Raw genomic sequence first — 20,267 nt, 5'->3', positions numbered from 1 at the left:
CCAGGACCAGTCTACCTTAAACTGGTCACTCAGGACACATCCGGACTCCGTTTTCGACGATCTACATATGGATGGAAAGATAATTTAATAAGGAAGCCAATCCAAGTGGTTTCACGTTAAAACCTCTCCGGAATCAACAGGAATCGTCGAAACAAGTCAGCGTCCAGAATCTGTCAGGGTGTTGCGACACCTTCTCTTGGTCCGTTGGACCGTGTATCGTGTTTGGACCCATTAGGGTGCGCGCCCAGGGTAGGCTTGCTTAAGTTGCATGCGCCACTAACAATAAGGATACTTTTATATGCGAACGTCTTGAGTAACCACATCTAGAAATCAATCAAACATTTGTACTTATTACCAATGGTTGGGGTTCAGAAGAATCGCATGTGAAAATAGATATACACCAGCGGTTCTTGAAAGTAGTGGTGTTTGCTCTTCATGCACCGCTGGTGAAAAAATGGGGGTACGTGTCACTAGAAAACCGTTTCCGTACTAATGGAAGTTTTCACAATTTTCGATCCTTCGTACCAGTGTGATCCCTGCTAAAAGCCTATGCATACCAGTAATTTTTATTTCCATTCGAATAAAATTTGTCTCGGTTATGCAAATCTTTCTCGAAATTTCAAAAAAAAAAAAAATCGGTAGTCCCGTTCCCTTCGCTATTTGTGTCACATTAATCACAACACAACTGGCCGAGATCTGATGCATGCATGCATGCGTCGACCGCGCGCCTGCCTCTTCATCCCATCTCCCATGGCCGAACCATCTATCCCACACTAGTTCGTGTTGATCGTGTCAGCATCTCCCAGGGTGATCGGCAATATCGGATCGATCGGGTCAGAGAGCCAGGGCAAGCTCCACCATGGAGACCCCGCCGCCGCCGTGCTCGTGGACGAAGCCTCAGTGCCGCCGCCGCCGCCGCCGCCGCCCCACTGGTATGTACCCTTCCGCTCTCTCCCTGATGTGATCCATCTGAGATAGAGCTTTGAAAGCAGATTGTTCGACTACCTTGCATGATTATTATTGGTTTGGAGGCCAGCAGAAACGCCCGCGTCGCTCCGGCTCTTGGGCGACACGGGCGCCGCCGCAAAAGCCCACTCGCCTCGCTCCGCCCGACCTCGCCGCCGCCCGAGCATGCGGCCAGAGGTCCACGCCGGTGCGAGGACGGCGGCGGCGAAGACTCTCTGCTCCCCTTGCGTGCTCGGGCGGCGGCGGCCAAGCCTCTCTGCTCCCCTTGCGTTGCTTTCCCCAGGCGTGATTAGGCCGGTTCCTTGCGGAAGATGGGTTCGTCGTCACTATCGCCGGCAAGGAGGACATCCGGTCGGGCGGCGACTCCACACCACAGTGGCACCTGCCTCGATCTGGTGTGCTATGGCCGGATCTGGTGAGCCCTTAGCCGGATCTGGCATGGCCACATTTTGCGAACCCTCCGGCCTCCTCCTGGGCAGCGAAGATGGAGGCGGTGGTGGCGCGGCTTCTGTGCCGCCGCCGGTGAAACTGCTCCGGCGCTGCTCCGGCTGCATCAGCGGCTGTCATCGCTGGATCCGTCGCCCTCGTGGGTGGATCTGGCTGCGGCGGCGACGATGGCCTTGTGTGGAGGCAGTATTGGTGGTGACGGCGGGGTGTCAAGTGGTGGTGGCTCGGAGGCCACACGCAGCACGACGTTGACGGGCTGCGATGGTTCGGGCTGTCATGCGTCTAGGAGTGGTGCTGCCGACGGCGGCAGTTCGGTGTGGAGGCTGCTGGAGGTCTTGCGCGGCGTGGTGGATGCGGGGTTAGTTCGACAAGGGTTGGGATGTTGGTGGGCACGACAATTGGGGCTTCTTCTGGTCCTGGCCCTCTTCTTCCCGCCATCTGCCTTCCCCCTTCCTCGGGCTGGCTTCTGTGGTGGAGCTGGGTGGATCTGCTTGCTGCTGGCCGGCTTTGCCAGTTTCGGCGCGGGGGGGGGGGGGGGGGGGGGGGTGTGGGGGGGGGGGGGGGGGGGGGGGGGCATTGGGTGGGGAGGGATGGGGGACTCTCCGACAGGCTTCTCCAGCATTTGTCCTGGCCGACGTCCCTAGGGGCAGCGGCCGGGCGGGGCTGCTGCTAAACCATCGCTGCACCTTGCCTCCCTCGTAGTGTTGGGACTCCGATGGTGACGGTGTGGAGGTTTCTTGAGGTTGGGGCGAAAACTTGGACGACGACGTCTGAGGACGTCGTTATCTTCTTGGAGGCGTCTTTTCCTACCTCTACTCCTACCGTACTGGATGTTGCAGTGAAAATCTTCCCTTAGTGGGCTACTTTGTCGGCGTTTTAGAGTTGTTTCCACCTTGGAGGCATAGGCTTTCCAGTTCCGCGGTTGCTCCTTGCCGTCTGGCCATGGTGGTGCCCCAAGCTGTGTTGTTTGGGGTTGCTTGGCAGGTCCTCACGTTTTCTTCGGTCCTCGTTAGCTGTTAGTTGAGTTGTTAGTTGGGTCGATTCGACCAAATTGGAGCAACTAGTGGCGTGAGTTTTGATACTTGTTCGATTGTTGTACCAAAGTTGTGTAGGACGAGTGGAGCACTCTCCTCAGTTGTATAGTTTTTTTATCGAGTTTTCATTCAAAAAACAAACGGGCACTTGCCTTTTTTTTTCTTTTTTCGTTTAATAGAAATCGGGCAAAGCTTTTGCGGTACTTTATAAAAAATATTATTGGTTCGAAGCAGACGAAAGCAAAGACGACAATGGCGAGGCGACCCCTGCTCCTCCTTCCCAAGCAGCAACAGAGGTAGACATCACCATACCCGAGCTTCCAGAGGTACTATCATCTCCTCAGTAGCATCATTTAGTAATTGGTCGATAGGCCGATAGCAGCATGCGGCCTCCAATCTCTCAGTTACTACTCCATCGGTACAAATTATAAATCATTTTGGCTCTTATAGGTATACAATTTTTACTACGTATCTAGATACAATATATTTCTATGTACATATACATAGCCAAAGCTATTGTAGTTTGAAAAGATAAAACGACTTATAATTTAGAACATAATGTTTACTCAAGGTGTAAAGTTCAAATATGTGGACATATATATAAACAAAAAAAAGCACAAATTGCATCTCTTATATATAGTCACATATGAATTATCTAATTATTTTGACTTCCATAAATTACGAAAAAAGTCTAGCGCTACTATATTATATAAAGATATGTCTAGCTTCCCTCTATCCCTGATTAAATCCACTTAGATTAGTGCTACAGAGAGAATATACCACGATGTGTCAAAAGTCCCATATGAATCTTAGATCATCTTTCAATTGCTCAGTAATCAGTGAGGGTCTCTTAGCAGGGCTCTTAATCAACGCGCGCGTCGGGAAGGTTAGTGGCGCACGGTTTTTCTTCCCTGTCTTGTTCAAGCCATCGTCGTCTCCCTCTCTCCGCACCCATCTCTCTCCCCCCTCTGCCGCTCGAGCACTGCACGGTGGCTTCACTGCCCCGCCTCCCACCGCCGTTCGACCTTTCCCACCCTTCACTGATCCCAAATCAACGGGCACCTTGTTAGTGACTCCTCGCCTCCGCCGCCAACTCCGCCCAACCGGATATCTCCCACCACCCGCTCGTCGGTGCCCCACTGCCGCCTCGCTCGCCGCCCTCAACCCGCCACAGCCGCCAGTTCGGCCACCTCCCCCGGGCCCCCTTTTAAGCCCGTCGGCCATGGATGCCCTGCAAAATCTGAAACCCTAATCTTCGCCGCTGCGGCTGCCGTCGCCGTGCCTCGTCCAAAGCCCCAGCTCTGGCGACCTCACCGCTGACCGCACCGCCCGCCCCCTGCCCCTCCTTCCTTAGTTCCGGCCACGGGGTTGTCGTACGTGCCGCTTTAATTAGCAGCGCGCACGCGCGTCCGATAACGATTTGGGCCTCTTAGGTGCCATATTTATGGCCAGTCGTTGCATTTTCTTCGATTCCTCTCTGTAATGCAATTGTTTGTATAAACTACTACGTGTACTCCACCGTTTATTCCCAACTAATTAAAAGTTTAAACCAGCATTTTCATGCGTGCTAGCTATTCATCCTTTCCTCACAAGCATTGCTTGTATACGCATGCAGGATGTCATCCAGCACATACATTCCTTGATGACAATGCGAGACGCAGCTCGCGCTGCCTGCGTGTCCCGGAGCTTCCTACGCTTCTGGAGGCACTACCCAAACCTGGCATACAACCAGGAAACCCTCGCCGCGAGCAGGCAGCCATTGCTGCAGAGCAAAGACAGGGGCAAGTACGTTTTCAGCCAAGCACGGCGGGTGCTCAAGAACCACTCCGGCGCCGGAGTAAAGACGCTCAAGCTCAACCTCTCCGCCTTCTCCAGGGATGACGTCGACGCCGGCCTTCTCGACGGCTGGCTGCGGGCATGCTTCGCCGCCAAGCCCAGCGTTGCCGACCTCACTCTGCAGCTGCCCGACTGCTATGCATCTGAATACAGCTTTCCCTACTCGCTCCTGTTAACTGGCGATGAGGCTGACAGCTCAAGGACTCAATCCAGTCTCTTCACCTCGCCTCGTGTGGCTGCCATCCCACGGTCGTCGCCGACGGCCCAGAGCGGCCGCTTGCTTGCTCTTGGAGCTTGTCCAGAGTGCGCTTGTGCAGAGTCGGCGTTACCGGCGATGAACTATGGTTGTTTCTTTCCAGCTGCTTCGCTCTGGAGCAGCTGTGGACCTCTCCAGGTGCGACATGGTAGCCTCCCCGAGGATACCTCGTGTTCTGTGGAAGCTCAAGGTAGTGTGGGTGCGAGCGTGCATGGCGATGGCGGCGGTCGAGAGCGATGCTTCGAACCTCTACCTTCAGCTACGAAGGGTGGCCGCTGTCGAGGTTCACGCTTGGTGACTCGTTGCCTCGTTGGAGACCAAGGAGCTGGACGTGCACGTTGAACGCATGACAGACATGCTCCAGTATGCAGGCAGCTACTTGCCATCCATCGCGCCACATCTTGGAAGGCTTGTGCTATCAACAGATCATGAGGTACATTATACATTGTACCTATATGGATGATGCATACATCTAGGTGATATATAGAAGAATCAACGAAACATATATAATCAGTATTTTGAGGATGTTTGTTTGTTTCTCTCTTTTTTTCTCCTTTCAGATATTAAAGGCGCGAGTGATAACTGACAGATTTAAGAACCTCAAGCATCTTGTTATCTACCTTGGCGAATCGGGTAGATTTTGCGCAGGCTATGACTTCCTTTCTTTGGCTTGTTTTCTTGATGCATGTGTTGCCTTGGAGACCATCATCTTACGTGTGAGTAGTGCTTGATCATCTCCCCCATATGGTGGAACCTATATCTTTCTATGCTATGCTTTTGCTACCTCATGTATTTAAGTTGTTATTAGACATGCATCGTGTCTATAAGTTATGCCTTGTTTGAAAGTACTCGTATTCATCTTAATCCATGTGTGTTGAAATGGATAAGAGTAGTAGAACTTAGTTTAATTGTCACTCTAACAACATATGTGAATTAAGGTAGATACGAGTGCATCCAAACAAGCTCTTAACAAATTATTGCCCGCCATTTAATCCTAACAAGTACATACAAGCTACTAATATGTATACTAAGTTACTTTTTTTAGATAATGGTAGATTAAACAACCAGCTTCTTCCTTCAAGAAGGAATCAGGCCAAGAGTTCAATACAGAAGAACATCAACACACCAGCTGACCAAAACATCCAAGCACAAAAGCCAGTTTTTAACCAAAGACTAAACACTAAGTCTAAGAGCATAAGGCCGTCCAAAGAAAGCAGAGCATTGCAGAGCCGTAGTGTCTAGCTTCCGGCACCCTTGGACAATAAGCACCAAAAATATTTCGTGTACTCGTTGGTGGTTTTAAACCAAGCACCATATGGATAGCACGCCACAAGGCCTTGGCCATCACACAATCGAAAAACAAATGTTGAATACTCTCTAATTTAGAGCAATAACAACAATTTGGGTTTCCCCTCCAATTTCATTTAGCTAAATTATCCTTTGTTAGAATTACCCCACTCCTTAGAAACCACGTAAAAATCTTAACCTTTAATGGAATTCTAAGACGCCAAATGTCCTAAGAGACTTTGAGACTCTTGTTTATTAGGTACGCATACATGGATTTGACCGAGAACATTCCATTAGAATGCAAGTCCCAGCAAAAGGAGTCCCTGCCATCCTATAAATTAATACTTGCAATCCTACCAATTGGGTCCTGCCAATACAACAACTTGTTTCCCACTAACGCTCTTCTGAAGGTGATGTTAATTGGTATCGACTGTAGAACCTCAGCCACCGTAGTCTACTTTCTGCGGGCAATATTGTATAGGGATGGATAAACCTCTTTCAAAGGAACTCCCCCTAGCCAACGATCCTCCCAAAACCTTATTTGGCAGCCATCCGAGACCTTGAATCTTCCTAATCTCAGAAACTGCTCTTTTACCACCATAAGACCCATCCAGAAGTGAGAGTCCCCCGGTATCTTAGTCACTTGAGATAAAGTCTTATTTTTAATATACTTGTTTCTAATAAGTTCTTGCCAAATACCATCTTCATTCAAAAGCTTGAACAACCATTTACTGAGCAGACATTTATTTTGGAGTTCCAGGTTCTGGATGCCAAGGCCCCCTCTTGGAAATCATTTGATAGAAAGAAAATGACTTAAACAAGTAGAAAGAAAAGGACTTAAAGAAGGAATCAAGGTTACTCATCAAATTAAGTCCATCACTTAGGTCAATCAACAAATTCATTTCAAGTGAGTGTCAAGAATGATTCTTGGAGAGAGGTCACTTCTCCCTAGTGTAGGGGCTTGCCACCTATGTATAGGTAAACCAAGTGTGGTACTTGGAAGGCTAACATAGAAGTGGTATCCGAGGGACATTTGAGATGCTTAGTTGAAGCAATCAAAAGGATTGATCAAGAAAAGTAAGCAACACCCAAAAGAGCGCTAGTCATAATATTTCAAGTGGTATTCTTACATTGATCCTCTCATGGAAGCAAAGATGAAATGAAGAAGCAAGCTAACCATAACAAGATAGTGCACTTGATCATATTAGTGGTTCTCAAATCATATGGGTGAAGAATGGATTTCATTTATTCATGATTGGTCTTCACCAAGCTTATAATTAGACTTCACATTGCTATTGGAGTAATAAATTAGAATCTATGTGGCTATCCTCTACTCCAACATAGCAAAGGTATCATTGTAATGTGCATGATCATTTCATCCCTTACTAGTATGCGATTAGTGCATATAGTACATGCTTCATAGGATCATGCATAACAAATGGAATGTTTAAATTCATAGCCTACCACTATTGCTTGAATGATTAGTTGATCTAGTGGTTAGTATATAAATTTATTCATGATCTAGTGAACCCAAGTACTTGATTTAATTTGTATTGCTAACAAGTGATAAGTACAACATTGGTAAGATAACCCTTATAAGAGGTGTGAAGAAGCTTGTCATTGGTTCAAACCGGACTTGAAAGCTTAGACAAATCAATGTAGTTTAAGTCAACTTAGAAGCTCATAACAAGAGTACAAGCACAAGACAACAATGCAAATGGATATCTAGTTTGTTTGGTTCAAGTGGTATCTAGACTCAAGTATTTCATCAAGAATTTACAAGTGATGTCTAGATCAACTCACAAGTGATATCCTATAAGTGGTACTCATGAAGATAGCAAAGGTTCAAGAAATATTTTTTATTGATAAATCCAACAAGTGGTTCCATACTAGAAAATTCTTTCAAGTGGTATCACATCTACACGTGGTATCAATCATGCAAGACGATGGTTCCACTAGTGATCCTCAACTTTAAGTGATCATCAAAATGATGAATGCATCCCTCACTTCCAAGAGTTCAAGTTTAGCAAATGGATGACCCATGATATTACATAGGGGGAGGTGTCCCACAAATTGGTATCAAAGTCAAAGATCCTATGTGTGGTATCTCAAGAAGCTATACAAGTGGTGTCATTCCAACAATTAAGAGATGTTCATAAAAAATGCAAGATTCAAGCCTCAACCATATCTACCCCAAATGCAAACCTTTGCATCGATGAGAAGCACACCTTTTATGGAAATTGATGACAAAGGGGGAGAGATTGTACAAAGATATGAAAGCTTTGGGAGAGATTGAGACAAATAAGTAGAAGTTGGACATGGACATGGACAAAGAGGGAGCAACATAGAAGAAAAGAAATGGATCAAAATTCTTGGACAAGAGAATCACATAAGTAGGGGGGGTAAGCTCATGAACTTTGATTAGTTGCATTTGAAATGTGCATAGTCATGTGCTTGCTTGCATTGCATAAATTTTTTAAATTTGATATGCATGCTTGTGTGGTGTATGCTAGTTGTAGAACTTGAATGATGATTTAATAACTAGTATGCATAGGATGGTAGCTAGACTTGTATTTTTACACGTGGTACTAGAAACTTGATTATAATGTTGATCTCACGGGGTTTCTAGTATTTTTGTTGTCTAGCTACTCATGGTGCTAAGGATAGCATTAAAAGTGCAACTCCAATTGATATAACACTTTAAAGGTTTATTCTATACACCTTAGCATTATTTGGTAGTAATTACTCTCCCACAATTCCAATCTATGCATATATGCGAGCTCCAAACCAAACACTCTAGCACATATGTAGGGGGAGCTAATACTACCATCTTGGATTTGTGGTACTTGTCCAAAATCATTTACACATGGTAATATTGCCAAAAGAGCTTAATTTTCATATCTTTGTAGAGTTGTCATCAATTACCAAAAAGAGGGAGATTGAAAGGTCCTTGTGTGATTTTGATAATTGAGTGACAACCTAAGTGGACTAATTGTGTTTATGTGAGATACACAGGTGATTAGTCCACAGGTACATGTGTGTGAGCAACATATGCCATGAGGGTGGAAATGGCTCGGAGATGTTGCAAAGCTCACACATGTGATGATGGAGGAGCTCATTGCACATGAGACATGACATTGAGTCATGTGATCAAGGTGGAAAAGATCAAGACATGACTTGGCATGATGGACCGGTTGCAAGCGTAAAGGTCAAGTTGGAGGCTTTGGAGCGATGGACCGCGTGGCGATGAAGCTTGAGCAAGACTTGTGTCGGTGTTTTGGACCGGGGGGTCCTCAACCAACTAGTAAATTTGTACCGCGTGTTCCCGATCCCAGACGGTGATGCAAAGAGACACAAGGTTTATACTAGTTCAGACAATCAGTGCCCTACATCCAGTCTGAGAGATCGATCTTGTATTCCTTGCACCGAAGTGCTTGTAGTAGGGGGTTACAAGCTAGGTGAGAGAGGGAGCTAGTCCCAGGTCTCGGCGTGGAGTGATGCAGGCTGCTTGAGACGTTGCTCTCAGGCAGCAGGGGAGCGTGCGTGTTACAGAGTGTTGCTTGTGCGCGCGTGTGTTCATTTTCTTTCTTCAGAAACAGCCCGAGTCCTTTCCTTTTATAGTTGAAGGGGGGACAAGGGTAGTACGTGTGCTAACTACACAGCGTCGTGTGAACGGAGGCGGCGTGTTCAAGCCCTGTAGCCTGTTCCTATGGCGGCGTGGCCGTCGGAGTGGTCCGTCCTTAAAGTACTGGGGCGACGTGCTGGTTACATCTGATCCTGTGCATCATGGGAGCTCCAGGGCTACCTCAAAGCGGGCGTGGCGGTCGGCGTGCGGGTCACTGTAGGTTGACTGCGTGTGAAGCCGAGGCTCGATTGGTGCCTAGGCTGAACCATGGTGGGGGGTCTTGGCAGACGTGAATCTCGAGATAGCCGAGGCCCTGACGTAGAGTGTCGAGGCTCAGAGGGAGCGGTTGATCTTGTACGCTGATTCTGAGGCGATGATGACCCAGACTAGACTTCCCATGCCGCGTTGTCTTCGGGGCGGGGGTTACGGGGCACAGTGTAGTGCAGGCGCTGATCATGGGCACAGCGCTAGAACACAGCGATCGGTAATCCCCGCCGCGCCTTGTCCTAGTCGGTATGGCGTTGATGCGACTCCTTGTCCCGTCGGCCACTTCGTGGTGTTGAGCCATCGTCCGGCTGAGATTGCAGGAGTGGTTAACGCATTAATGGGATGTGACGTGCTGTTGGGAAGACTGGTCAAGGTGGGAGTGATGGGTTATTGCTAAGCCAGCCTCGAGCGATATGAAGAATCGCTGTCTCGTTCGAGGTTGTACGCACGGGGCCTCGGGCGAGACGGAGATTGGGCTCCTTGTCGAGGCCTCCCGCGAGAGGCCTCGCATGAGGTGGAGATTCATCAAGGCGTCGAGACCTCCCGTGTGAGGCCTAAGGCGAGGCAGAGAGCCGGTGGGCTCGGACGGGGCCGGTGGTTAACCCACGACTCACCTTTTGGCTTTGTTGTTGATGGGGTTTAAGTGACTCTTTTGGTGTATGCTCGGGGTACCCCATTTTATGGTACCCGACAGTAGCCCCCGAGCCTTAGGGAGAGTGCGAGCACTCTCCCTGAGGGTTTGTCGAGACTTGGCTTACGGCCGCCGCTGTAGGGATTGTGTTTTATTTTTTGAGGTTTCGGTGGGTGCGCGCGAGCGCACCCACCGGGTGTAGCCCCCGAGGCCCTGGAGGAGTGGATTTACTCCTCCAGGGGCTTTTTTCGTATTGAGTGAGAAGTTTTTATCATATTTGCTGAGCCCACAAGTGCGAGTTCGGGTCGCGGGGTTTCGGCAAGGTCGCAGGAAGAGCCCCTAAGCCTCTGCACGGAGCAAGAGGGCGATCAGGGGTTCCCCTGACTTTTTGTGTGACCCTCATGCTTCTTTTTCGCTTAGAAGGAGGGGGGATATGCCAGGCTACCCTTGGTGGGTGCGAGCGATGCCATCTCCGGTGAGCTGTTATTGGGTAAGTCCGAGTGGAGGCCCGCACCCCATTCGCTAGGGGTCGGCTAGTGGTCTAGAGACGCACTCCAAGAGTACCAGAGGGTTTCTCTAGTGGGTGCCGAGGCCGTTCGCTGGGCCCCGGTGGCTCGGTGACTCCCTACGGTGGGATCCCATTCGGAGACCTCCCTGCCGGTCTCAGACACGACTTAGGACATCCCGAGCGATCGTTTGCTCGGGCCTTGGCCATACGTGGGTTCGCCCATAGTCGTCCCTAACTCTGTTGCCCTGGGGCGGCTGTCAAAACCCTAGGGGGCCAGCCTTCGAACCCCTGGACCGTAATGGGCTCGATGCCCCTTATCGTGTTTGTAACGAAACTTCTAGCGCGGGCTTAGGTCGCTTGTCTTTGTCTTGGGTGCAGGAGGAGCTCCCGAGCCTCCGCCCGGAGCGAGAGGGCGGTCGAGGGTCCCCCTGACTTTTTTGTTCGACCCTCACACATCCTTTTTGTTCAGACAGAGGGGTTGTTTGCTGAGCCCATTCGGGTGCGAGCCTAGGTCGCTTTGTCTCGGCAAGGTTGCAGGAAGAGCCCCTAGCCTCTGCATGGAGCGAGAGGGCCGTCGGGAGTTCCCCTGGCTTTTTGTACGCCCCTCACGCATGAGGGTTTGTTTGCTGAGCCCCCCCTCGGGTGTGAGCCTGAGTCCCAGGGTCTCGGCATATCTGCAGGAAGAGCTCCCTAGCCTCAGCACAGAGCGAGAGGGCTGTCAGGAGCTCCCCTGACTTTTTGAATCGACCCTCGCGTGTCCTTTTCGTTCGGAAGGAGGGGTTGTTTTGCCGAGCCCCCTCGTGCGCGAGCCTGGGTCGCTGGGTCTTGGCAAGATTGTAGGAGGAGCCCCCTAGCCTCTGCATGGTGTAAGAGGGCCATCAGGGGTTCCCCTGGCTTTTCGTATGACCCTCGCGCTTCCTTTTCGTTCGGAAGGAGGGGTGGAATATGCCAAGCTACCCTCGATGGGCGCGAGCGGTGGCATTTCCGGTGAGCTGTTATCGGGTGAGTCCGAGTGGAGGCCCATGCCTCGTTAGCTAGGGGTCGGCTAGTGGTCCATAGACGCACTCCAAGGGTACCAGAGGGTTTCTCTAGTGGGTGTCAAGGCCGTTCGCTAGGCCCCGGTGGCTCGGTGCCTCCCTACGGTGGGATCCCATTCGAAGACCTCCCTACCGGTCTCGGACACGACTTAGGGCGTCCCAAGCGTTTCGCTTGCTTGGGCCTCGGCCCCGTGTGGGCTCGCCCACGGTCATTCCTGACTCTGTTGCCCTGGGGTGGCTGTCGAAACCCTTAGTGGCCCAGCCTCCAAACCCCTGGACCGTAATAGGCTTGGCGCTCAGTTCCTTCACCTGAAAGGAATAGGGTGGGGGGAATGTCTCCCCCATCGACTCGACAACGGCTGGTGCGCCTTTTGAGGTGATTTTCTGGGGAGATGGAACGATGCCTGCTGCTGCAGTGGTCGGGCGTGACATGGTGTCAGCGGATGGGCCGTAACTGTTCCCACGATTAATGAGGAAAAGGTGGGTAAGTGGGTGGAAAAATTAGATCGGGGTTAACCGCACCGGATCCAAGGGAAACTTCCCCGATTTCGTCGTTCATCCGTTTTGCCTTTACCCTGCATAAATACGCAATGAGCCTCGCCCCTCCCCACCTTACCTTGCCCACGTTAGTTCTACCCCCATTGAGCCATCACTAGAGCAGTGGGCACTGGGAAGAAGGGAGAAGGGCGAGCCAGAGAGAGAGAGAGAGAGAGAGAGAGAGAGAGAGAGAGAGAGAGAGAGAGACAGACTCACCGCCGCATTCGAACCCTCCACCGCACTCATGACTGGCGACATCATTGTCATCGAGGCGGACCCTTGGGATCCATCTGACATCACCGTGGAGATGCTTCAATCACTCGTCGATGGCAAACTCCTTCGTCCGATAACTGACCCCAACAGACTAGAGTGGATCGCTCCGTCGGGCAAGCCGGAGCCGAGGCCTCGCGACGGTTACGTCGTGAGCTTCGTATCCTTTCATGAGCGTGGCCTCGGCGTTCCAGCGGACCGGTTCATGCGGGCGCTCCCGCACTACTATGGCGTGGAGCTCCACAACTTCAACCCCAATTCCATCGTGCAGGCGGCCATCTTCGTTGCTGTCTGCGAGGGGTATTTGGGGATTGCTCCCCATTGGGAGTTGTGGCTCCATCTCTTCCGGGCGGGGCATACCACCAAACCGACGGGCATGTCAGGCACGAGGAAAGCGGTGAGGGCCGGCGGCTGCACTCTCCAAGTGCGCCAAGACCGTCAGCACCTCTACATCCCGGCCCAGCTCGCGTCATCCAATCGTCGATGGTACATGAACTGGTTCTATCTCTGCAACGATGATGGCGGACTTCCCCCTACACTGGGCGGATTGTGGGGAGCTGCTCGGAGAGGTGGAACTACGGCGTCCCGAGGGAGGATCAGCCCAAGCTGCAGCCGCTCCTGGAGGGGCTGGAGAGGCTATGGGGTCGTGGCCTTACTGCGGCCGTGGTCGTGGCCGCCTTCCACCGCCGGAGGGTGCTGCCGCTGATGGCTCGGCGGCGGTGCCTGTTCGAGATGAGGCCGGATGAGCCAAACGAGGGCATCCGGATGTCCTCCTTCGCCCTTTCCGATGAAGAAATTCTTCGCTGGGTGGGGGAGACGGTGGAGGCGAAGCTGAGGGGCAGTAACCTGACCCCCTTCGCGATGCGCCCGTCGCGGGGGTTCCTCTCGCTGGTAAGTCGCGTACCACTGTAACCCCCGGGGTGTCCACGTTTCTCATTGCTTCTTGTTCCCTTATCTATGTTCGCCGTACCTGCAGGGGATGAGGGACGTGCGAGCCTCCCCGCCGCCCGTTCCTGAGGACGCAAGGCGGCAGGCGGCTAACCGGGCGCACGCCGAGGCGCAGAAAAGGCGAAAGGACGCCAAGGTGGCGAGGCGCACAAAGAAGATCCTTGCACGCGAGGAGCTGGATAAGCGCCGCCGGCAGCAAAGGAAGGACGACCTCCCGTTGGAGGAGTCCCCGTCGCCATCGCTATCGACGGATGCCTTGGACGGAGATGACGAGGGCGAGATGGGGCGGGGTCCCCTGGACCATCTCCCTGACGTAGGGGAGACGGTGCCCGGGGCGTCGGCAAGCAGCCCGGCGCTCCCAGGAGGAGGAGGAGGAGCCATCCCCGGGGTCAGCGGTTAGTTTGTGTAGCTAAGTATTTACGCACTCTTATTTAGCATTGGTTGCCTTGTTATTGAGCATTGCTAGTGAGCTTAGGAGCTTTGTGCTTTTGCTTGCTAGAATTGTGTAGGAGCTCTCCGGTGTGCAAAATACTAGTGACAAAGGTTTGTGTGACCTTGCTCCTAAAATTGGATAGGTGTGCTCTAGCTAGCCCGGCACCTTTGTTGTCTAATTAGGATCTTTATAAGGTGCTTGTGAACTTCTATAGAAGGGTGTAGTCTTGGCTAGACCGATTGTTTTAATTCCGTATTTGTTTCGGTTAGCCGACGCGATTAAATTTAGAAAGGACTATTTGCCCCCTCTAGTCCACCATCTCGACCTTTCAACATGGAGAGAGATTGATTTTGATATTCTCTTTTCACAAAAAATATAGATTGAAGAACAACATTAAGCAACTATAATTTTATTTACCCAATAATTGTAGATAATAATAGTAGTGTTTAGTATCAATGGAAGTTACATGTTAATTATAAAACGGCGTCCAGTCAAATTGACAATAAAGATATGGTTTTGAAGGAAAAGGGGGGAATTTAAAGTGTAATTTAGTAAGGCCATTAAGAGTAGGCTACTAGCTATAGCTGCCTATGATATGGACCGAGGGGTGGAGGTGTTGCAAATGGAGCATCATCTGGTCGTCGTTGGTCCAGAGACAAAACGGGGGTACCAGGGCCCCACTACGGCAAGTCATTATGCCGTCCTTGACCCGCCAATGCAAGATCTTCTTCCCTTGTTCAACGATGGAGCAATAAAAAGGATCCACTTATTATTGGTGTATTTGCACAGTAACGTAAGAATAATATGTCAGGCAAAGGCTGAGTCTTCGATCAATTTCTGGAAGAATTCAAATATGGCCATGTTTAGTTCCTCCTAATTCTAGAATTTGACACTATGCAAAAATAAGATTCTCCGTCACATCAAACTTGCGGTACATGCATGGAGTACTAAATGTTGACGAAATTAAAAACTAATTACACAGTTTGGTTGTACTTTGCGAGACGAACGTTTTGAGCCTAATTAGTCAACGATTGGACAATTATTAGCAAATAAAAACAAAACGGTACTGTGCATGAACTAAACACGGCCTATGTGACTGGCACCTCCTAATTTACGCTTCTGAATTCAAAAAGTATCCACTGATACAGCACGATGCCCATGATAGCGAGCAGAGCACACTAGCCACTAGCAGATCGGTGGAGCAATTTAACTAGGGGTGTTTAGTTGGGTAAAGTTTGGGCAAACTTTGCACAGTGAAGATGCCTTATTGTAGTATTTCGTTTGTATTTGTGAATTATTGTCTAAACATTGACTAATTAGGCTCAAAAGATTCGTCTCGCAAAGTTAAAGCAAACTGTGCAATTAGTTTTTAATTTCGTCTACATTTAGTACTCTATGCATGTACCGCAAATTTGATGTGACGGATAATCTTTTTTTTATATAGTGCCAAATTCAGAAATTTTGGAAACTAAGCATGGCCTAACATCATCTGGTCCTTAATTATCAGTCATGACAAGATGGATGGCAGAAGAATTAAAGGAGTGCCCGGCATTGTTATCACACCCTAGCTCATATAAGCTATACAGCCTGTTCGTTTGCTCGTAAACGATCATAAATTTTCAGCCGGGAACAGTGTTTTCTCTCACACCAAACCAGCCGGCAGTAAATAATCCATAATACGATACGGTCTCCCGAACAGGCTGATAATAGGCAGTAGTAGGCAACATGACTAGTGACTAGTCACTGCCGTCCGTGACTGGCGGATCGGTCTTTCCTCGTGGTGTATACTCTCTGTCATGGAGCACTTAAGAAGAGTCTACTATACTTTATGATACAGTATTTTTCTGTCATAACAAAACATTATCAACCGGCTTATCAGACACAAGAACCATTAGCCAATTTATGCACATATTACACGGTAACACATACTCCATATGGACACTACGTGAGACAATGGCCAAATCTTTCTTCAAGAATTCAAGCATATTTGATTGTATACCTTTTATTTAGTGGTTCTAAATTTAGATGTCATATGTCTTGCAGACCCCATTTTCAGATGTGACTGATTCCTAGCCGTATCTAGAAATGCATTCAGACGCGGAGCTTGTTTAGCGGGTCCGATGGAGTCCTCTATAGAGACTGGTTGTGTATTCCTAGTTGCCTCTGTCCAAAAATGCTATAGTTACTAAAAAAATCTTTTTTGTAGTAGTGATATCATTCCAACTTATACATCTATATCTATACCTAATATTAAAGAACAAAAATTTCTCTCCCCTATTTTATTTGTCCATCGTACCCTCTATCACTATTGGTGTGTCCCTCCACTCTTCGTAGTAAAAGTATCTTAGTCAGTTTTACTAAGGGTCTGTTTGGGACTGCTCTACTCCACCAAAACTTGCATTATTAAAGGCGGGCATTTCTCCCTGGATACCCCCTCCATTAACAGAGGTGACACCCTTTTGTGCCCATCTCTGTTAATCAGGGGGGTGTCTCCCAAAAATTTTTTTGTGCTAATGTTTAACTAACCCCAACCGGTAAGACAACAAACCAAAGTCTTTCATTTATATCCTAAAAAGAATCTTCCATTTGAGCCATATTCTTAGAGCATCTCCAACAATTTGGTAAAACGACTCCTAATCTTGATATTTTAGTACAATAAAAAAACTTATTCTAAAAACTCCCAATCCTAACTCACAATCTACCTGTGGATGAAAAAACAGAGACATCCACATGCAAACAAACGTGGACGACTGCAACTCTTATCATGGGCAGCGTTCTTTTTCTTTGACACTCACCTTCTTTCTAGGTTCTGTCTTTGAGTTTGGATTCTGGGGATAACTGGTAATGGTCAGCCGTGGATGGGGGGCAACCACTGCCACCGCCTATGAGGTTCATCGGAATTGAATCCCTTGACACTATTTTCAAATATGAGAATACTAGAGGTAGAGCAGGCGATGTAGATTCTGTTTTGGAGATTTTGGGTGTGTTAGGTGCCCAAATGGCTGGTGAAGGAACCGTGACGCCTAAGAGTGGGGGGTGAATTAGGCAACTTAAAAATTCTACTTCTAAATTATGGCCTCTTTTTCTAACCCTAGCAAAACCTATGCAATAGATAAACTATCTAGATCTGCAACTATGGTTTTGCTAGTGTGTTGCTATCTCTACCGCAAACGGAGTAATACGATCAATATAAATGCGGAAGCTAAAGAGCAAGGTAGAGATATGCAAACTCCCGTCGACGACTCCGGTATTTTTACCGAGGTATCGAGAAGCACGCAAGCTTCTCCCCAGTCCTCGTTGGAGCCCCTCGTAAGGAATCTCTCGCAAGGGCCAAACTCCTGGTCGGGTAACTCCGTGGATAGCCTTGGGTCTTCCCCACGTGCAAGTGGGTCTCGGACGTGCCTTCCGGCAAGCCTCTCCCGGATGCTCCCCGCCGTCTTCACTATCAAGCTTCCGGCCAAAACGCCGCGGGCCTTGTTCCCTCCGGTACACGGTGGCGGCCACACCACAAACACGGTTGGTGTGATATCGCAAGACTTCAAGCCCCTCCGATGTACAACAATGGTGCGCGTAAGCACCGAGTGGTAAGATGTATGCAAACCTCACTAAACACTAGGCCTAAACCTAGAGCAAGCACATAAGCGGTGGTCTAATCAACCTAAGCACTTCGTAAAGCACCTACGCTAATCACCTAATGGAACACTAAGCACTATGTAAGTGGAGATCACTAAAATGGTGTATCAACACCATTGGTATGTTTCCTCAGCTCCACATATTACAAATGGCCGGTTGTGGGGTTTATTTACAAGCCCCATGGAGAAAGTAGCCATTGGGGATAAAATCCTGCTTTTCTGCTACTGATCGGACGCTGAAGTCGTCCTGACCGGACGCGTCCGGTCGTCCCGACCGTTGAACCGCGAACCACTAATCGGACGCTTCCAGCGTCCGGTCACCTGCCACCGGATGCGTCCGGTCGCAGTTTCGCCGTTCTGGAACCTCTCTGTACTCGATCGGATGCTGATGCCCTACGTCCGGTCGGTTGCCGCCAGCGTCCGGTCCAGCGTCCGATTGCCTGTCTGCTGAGCCACTGGTCCAGCGTTCGGTCGCCTGTCTGTCGAGCCACCGGTCCAGTGTCCGATCGCGCTTCCAGCGTCCAGTCCAACGTCCGGTCACCTCTGTGAGCTCGTTTCTTCACGATCTTGCGTACAGCTTGGTTCCTATCTTCATGCTTGGACTTTGCTTGATATCTTGGGTCTTTTCTTGTGCTCCTAAGGTCTTGCTTATGGTGTTGATCATCGGATCATCACGTCGCCTTCGTCCAGGTCACGTCTTGCATCCTATTGAACTACAAAATAAACACTTGCAAATTTATTAGTCCAATTTTGGTTGTGTTAGTTATTAAACACCAAAATCCAAAGTAAATGGACCTAGGGTCCATTTTCCTTACAATCTCTCCCTTTTTGGTGATTGATGACAACACGACCAAAGCAAGCAAATAATAAAATTTTGAAAATAAAAAAACTACCTACTTGCTAGGATGCAATGCAAGGGACAAGATTATATTAAGCTAAAAGATACTACTTGTAAGACTATGTAAAAACTTATCTTGCCCTTGCAAATGTCCCCATGTGGCATTATGGATTTAAGCCTTGCTTCCTACAAATTCTCCTATTACATAGGCAATCCATAATCCACTATACTCCCTTTTTTGGACCATTACACCTTGTATTAATGCTTGCCTTTGGTCCTCTAAATTCTTCCTTTTTGGAATTAAACACCGAAAAGGAAGACATTAGTGGCACAAGGGAGGGTCAAACTTTGTGATCCTTTGTATGTAGAAAGGAATAGGTTACAAAATTTGACTCTCACATTATATAGATTAAGCCCCCCCTAAATATATGCATACATATGATAGAAAGCAAAGTATATACATAATTAGCACATTATTGCACAAGGGAATTTTATCTATATAATACATGGAGAAAGCATATAAATATCAAAATGAAATCAACATCATGATATTGGTTTAGAAATACCACATGTGGAAACCAAATTGATTTCTACCACTTGCAATAGGTGGTGGATATTTGAAGTATGATGCTTAGCTTCGGGGACTCTATTTTCCTTGCAATGAGACTACTACACACATGATAAGCTTAAAAAGGTGTTAGTCTCAAAGTATCTAACTTGTAGAGCAATCCTCCCCCTAAATTTGTGCACACAAGTGTAGAATACTTTGTAGGAATCATGCACATTGATTTTAGAATCAAAATACCACTTGAAAGATGACATCTCATGAATGTGAGAATCATTTTCAAAATAGATATTCGGGAGAGATTATCTACAGTTTGGACTTTTGCACATATTAGATGAACAATTGTAAGATAAGCTATGTGCCGTGCTCCTAAACAATTTTAAACCATGTAGGTTTGCTCCAAGGGTTAAAAATGAGACCGAGCAAGCCTACCATAAGATATACCTAATGTATGCATGACAAAAATATAAACATGCAAATGCAAACATAGGCATGAATAGTAACTAGTATGCTTAAGATATCAATTTGTAAGAAATACCAATTGAAAGATGTACCAATTAAAAAGTAATAACATCTAGTTACCTAACATGGGAAGGGGAATTTGGGTCCATAGTATTCACTAACCCACTTGACAATGATTTTGTCCATCATGATGCACCCCATGAAATGCACCCATACTTTGCCAAGTCTCCAAATTCCCCGAAGTCCGACGGACTTCTCACTTCCCTTTCGGGATCCTAACCTTCTTGGTGCTTTTCATATTGGAAATGATTTCCTTTGGCACCCAAAAGTGTTTGACCCCAATGTTGGCTTGCTTGTTCACCTTGATGGCCACCACCTTGTTATTTTTCTTCTTCTTCAAGAGATAAGGTGTGGAGGCCTTCTTGTCCACCTTGTTGGTGTAGGTGTTGGAGAGCTTGCTTGTTTGCTTTTTCTCCTTCTTTGATCCTCCCCCATTCTTCACCTTGCAATCATAGGACTTGTGACCTTCCTTGTGGCACACGTAACAAACCATAGTTTGTCCTTCATCAAGCTTCTTCACTCCCTTGACGGTGTTATCTTGATGAAGTTGGGTTTGCTTTGCCTTGCCTTTCACTTAAGTCAAGTCCTTGGTGAGGCGAGCTACTTCTTGCTTGAGTTGCTCATTCTC

The 20,267-nt window shown here is 48.4% G+C and overlaps 1 protein-coding gene and 1 pseudogene across 1 annotated transcript; both read left to right on the top strand.

The window, feature by feature from the left end:
- Positions 1-795: 795 nt before the first annotated feature.
- On the top strand, positions 796-5,270 carry LOC136487969 (uncharacterized; annotated as a pseudogene).
- A 7,807-nt stretch (positions 5,271-13,077) lies between these two features.
- Positions 13,078-16,155, top strand: LOC136487968 (uncharacterized). Its single transcript, XM_066485043.1, has 4 exons — positions 13,078-13,187; positions 13,271-13,592; positions 13,678-13,812; positions 16,126-16,155. Exons 1-4 carry the CDS (start codon positions 13,078-13,080, stop codon positions 16,153-16,155), a joined length of 597 nt encoding a protein of 198 aa, XP_066341140.1.
- The last annotated feature ends 4,112 nt before the right edge of the window (positions 16,156-20,267 follow it).

This window comes from Miscanthus floridulus, chromosome 10, assembly GCF_019320115.1.
Source record: "Miscanthus floridulus cultivar M001 chromosome 10, ASM1932011v1, whole genome shotgun sequence".
Classification (NCBI taxonomy): Eukaryota; Viridiplantae; Streptophyta; class Magnoliopsida; order Poales; family Poaceae; genus Miscanthus; species Miscanthus floridulus.
The sequence above is the reverse complement of the archived record's forward strand: the minus strand, read 5'-3'. Positions and strand labels throughout refer to the sequence as shown.

What these genes read in the sequence shown, in the direction of transcription:
- LOC136487968 (XM_066485043.1), top strand. Translation starts at nt 13,078, where the DNA reads ATGTCAGGCACGAGGAAAGCGGTGAGGGCCGGCGGCTGCACTCTCCAA. An exon ending in GCGTCATCCAATCGTCGATG is followed by an intron (nt 13,188 to 13,270) that starts GTACATGAACTG and finishes CTGCTCGGAGAG; the next exon opens with GTGGAACTACGGCGTCCCGA. An exon ending in CGCGGGGGTTCCTCTCGCTG is followed by an intron (nt 13,593 to 13,677) that starts GTAAGTCGCGTA and finishes CCGTACCTGCAG; the next exon opens with GGGATGAGGGACGTGCGAGC.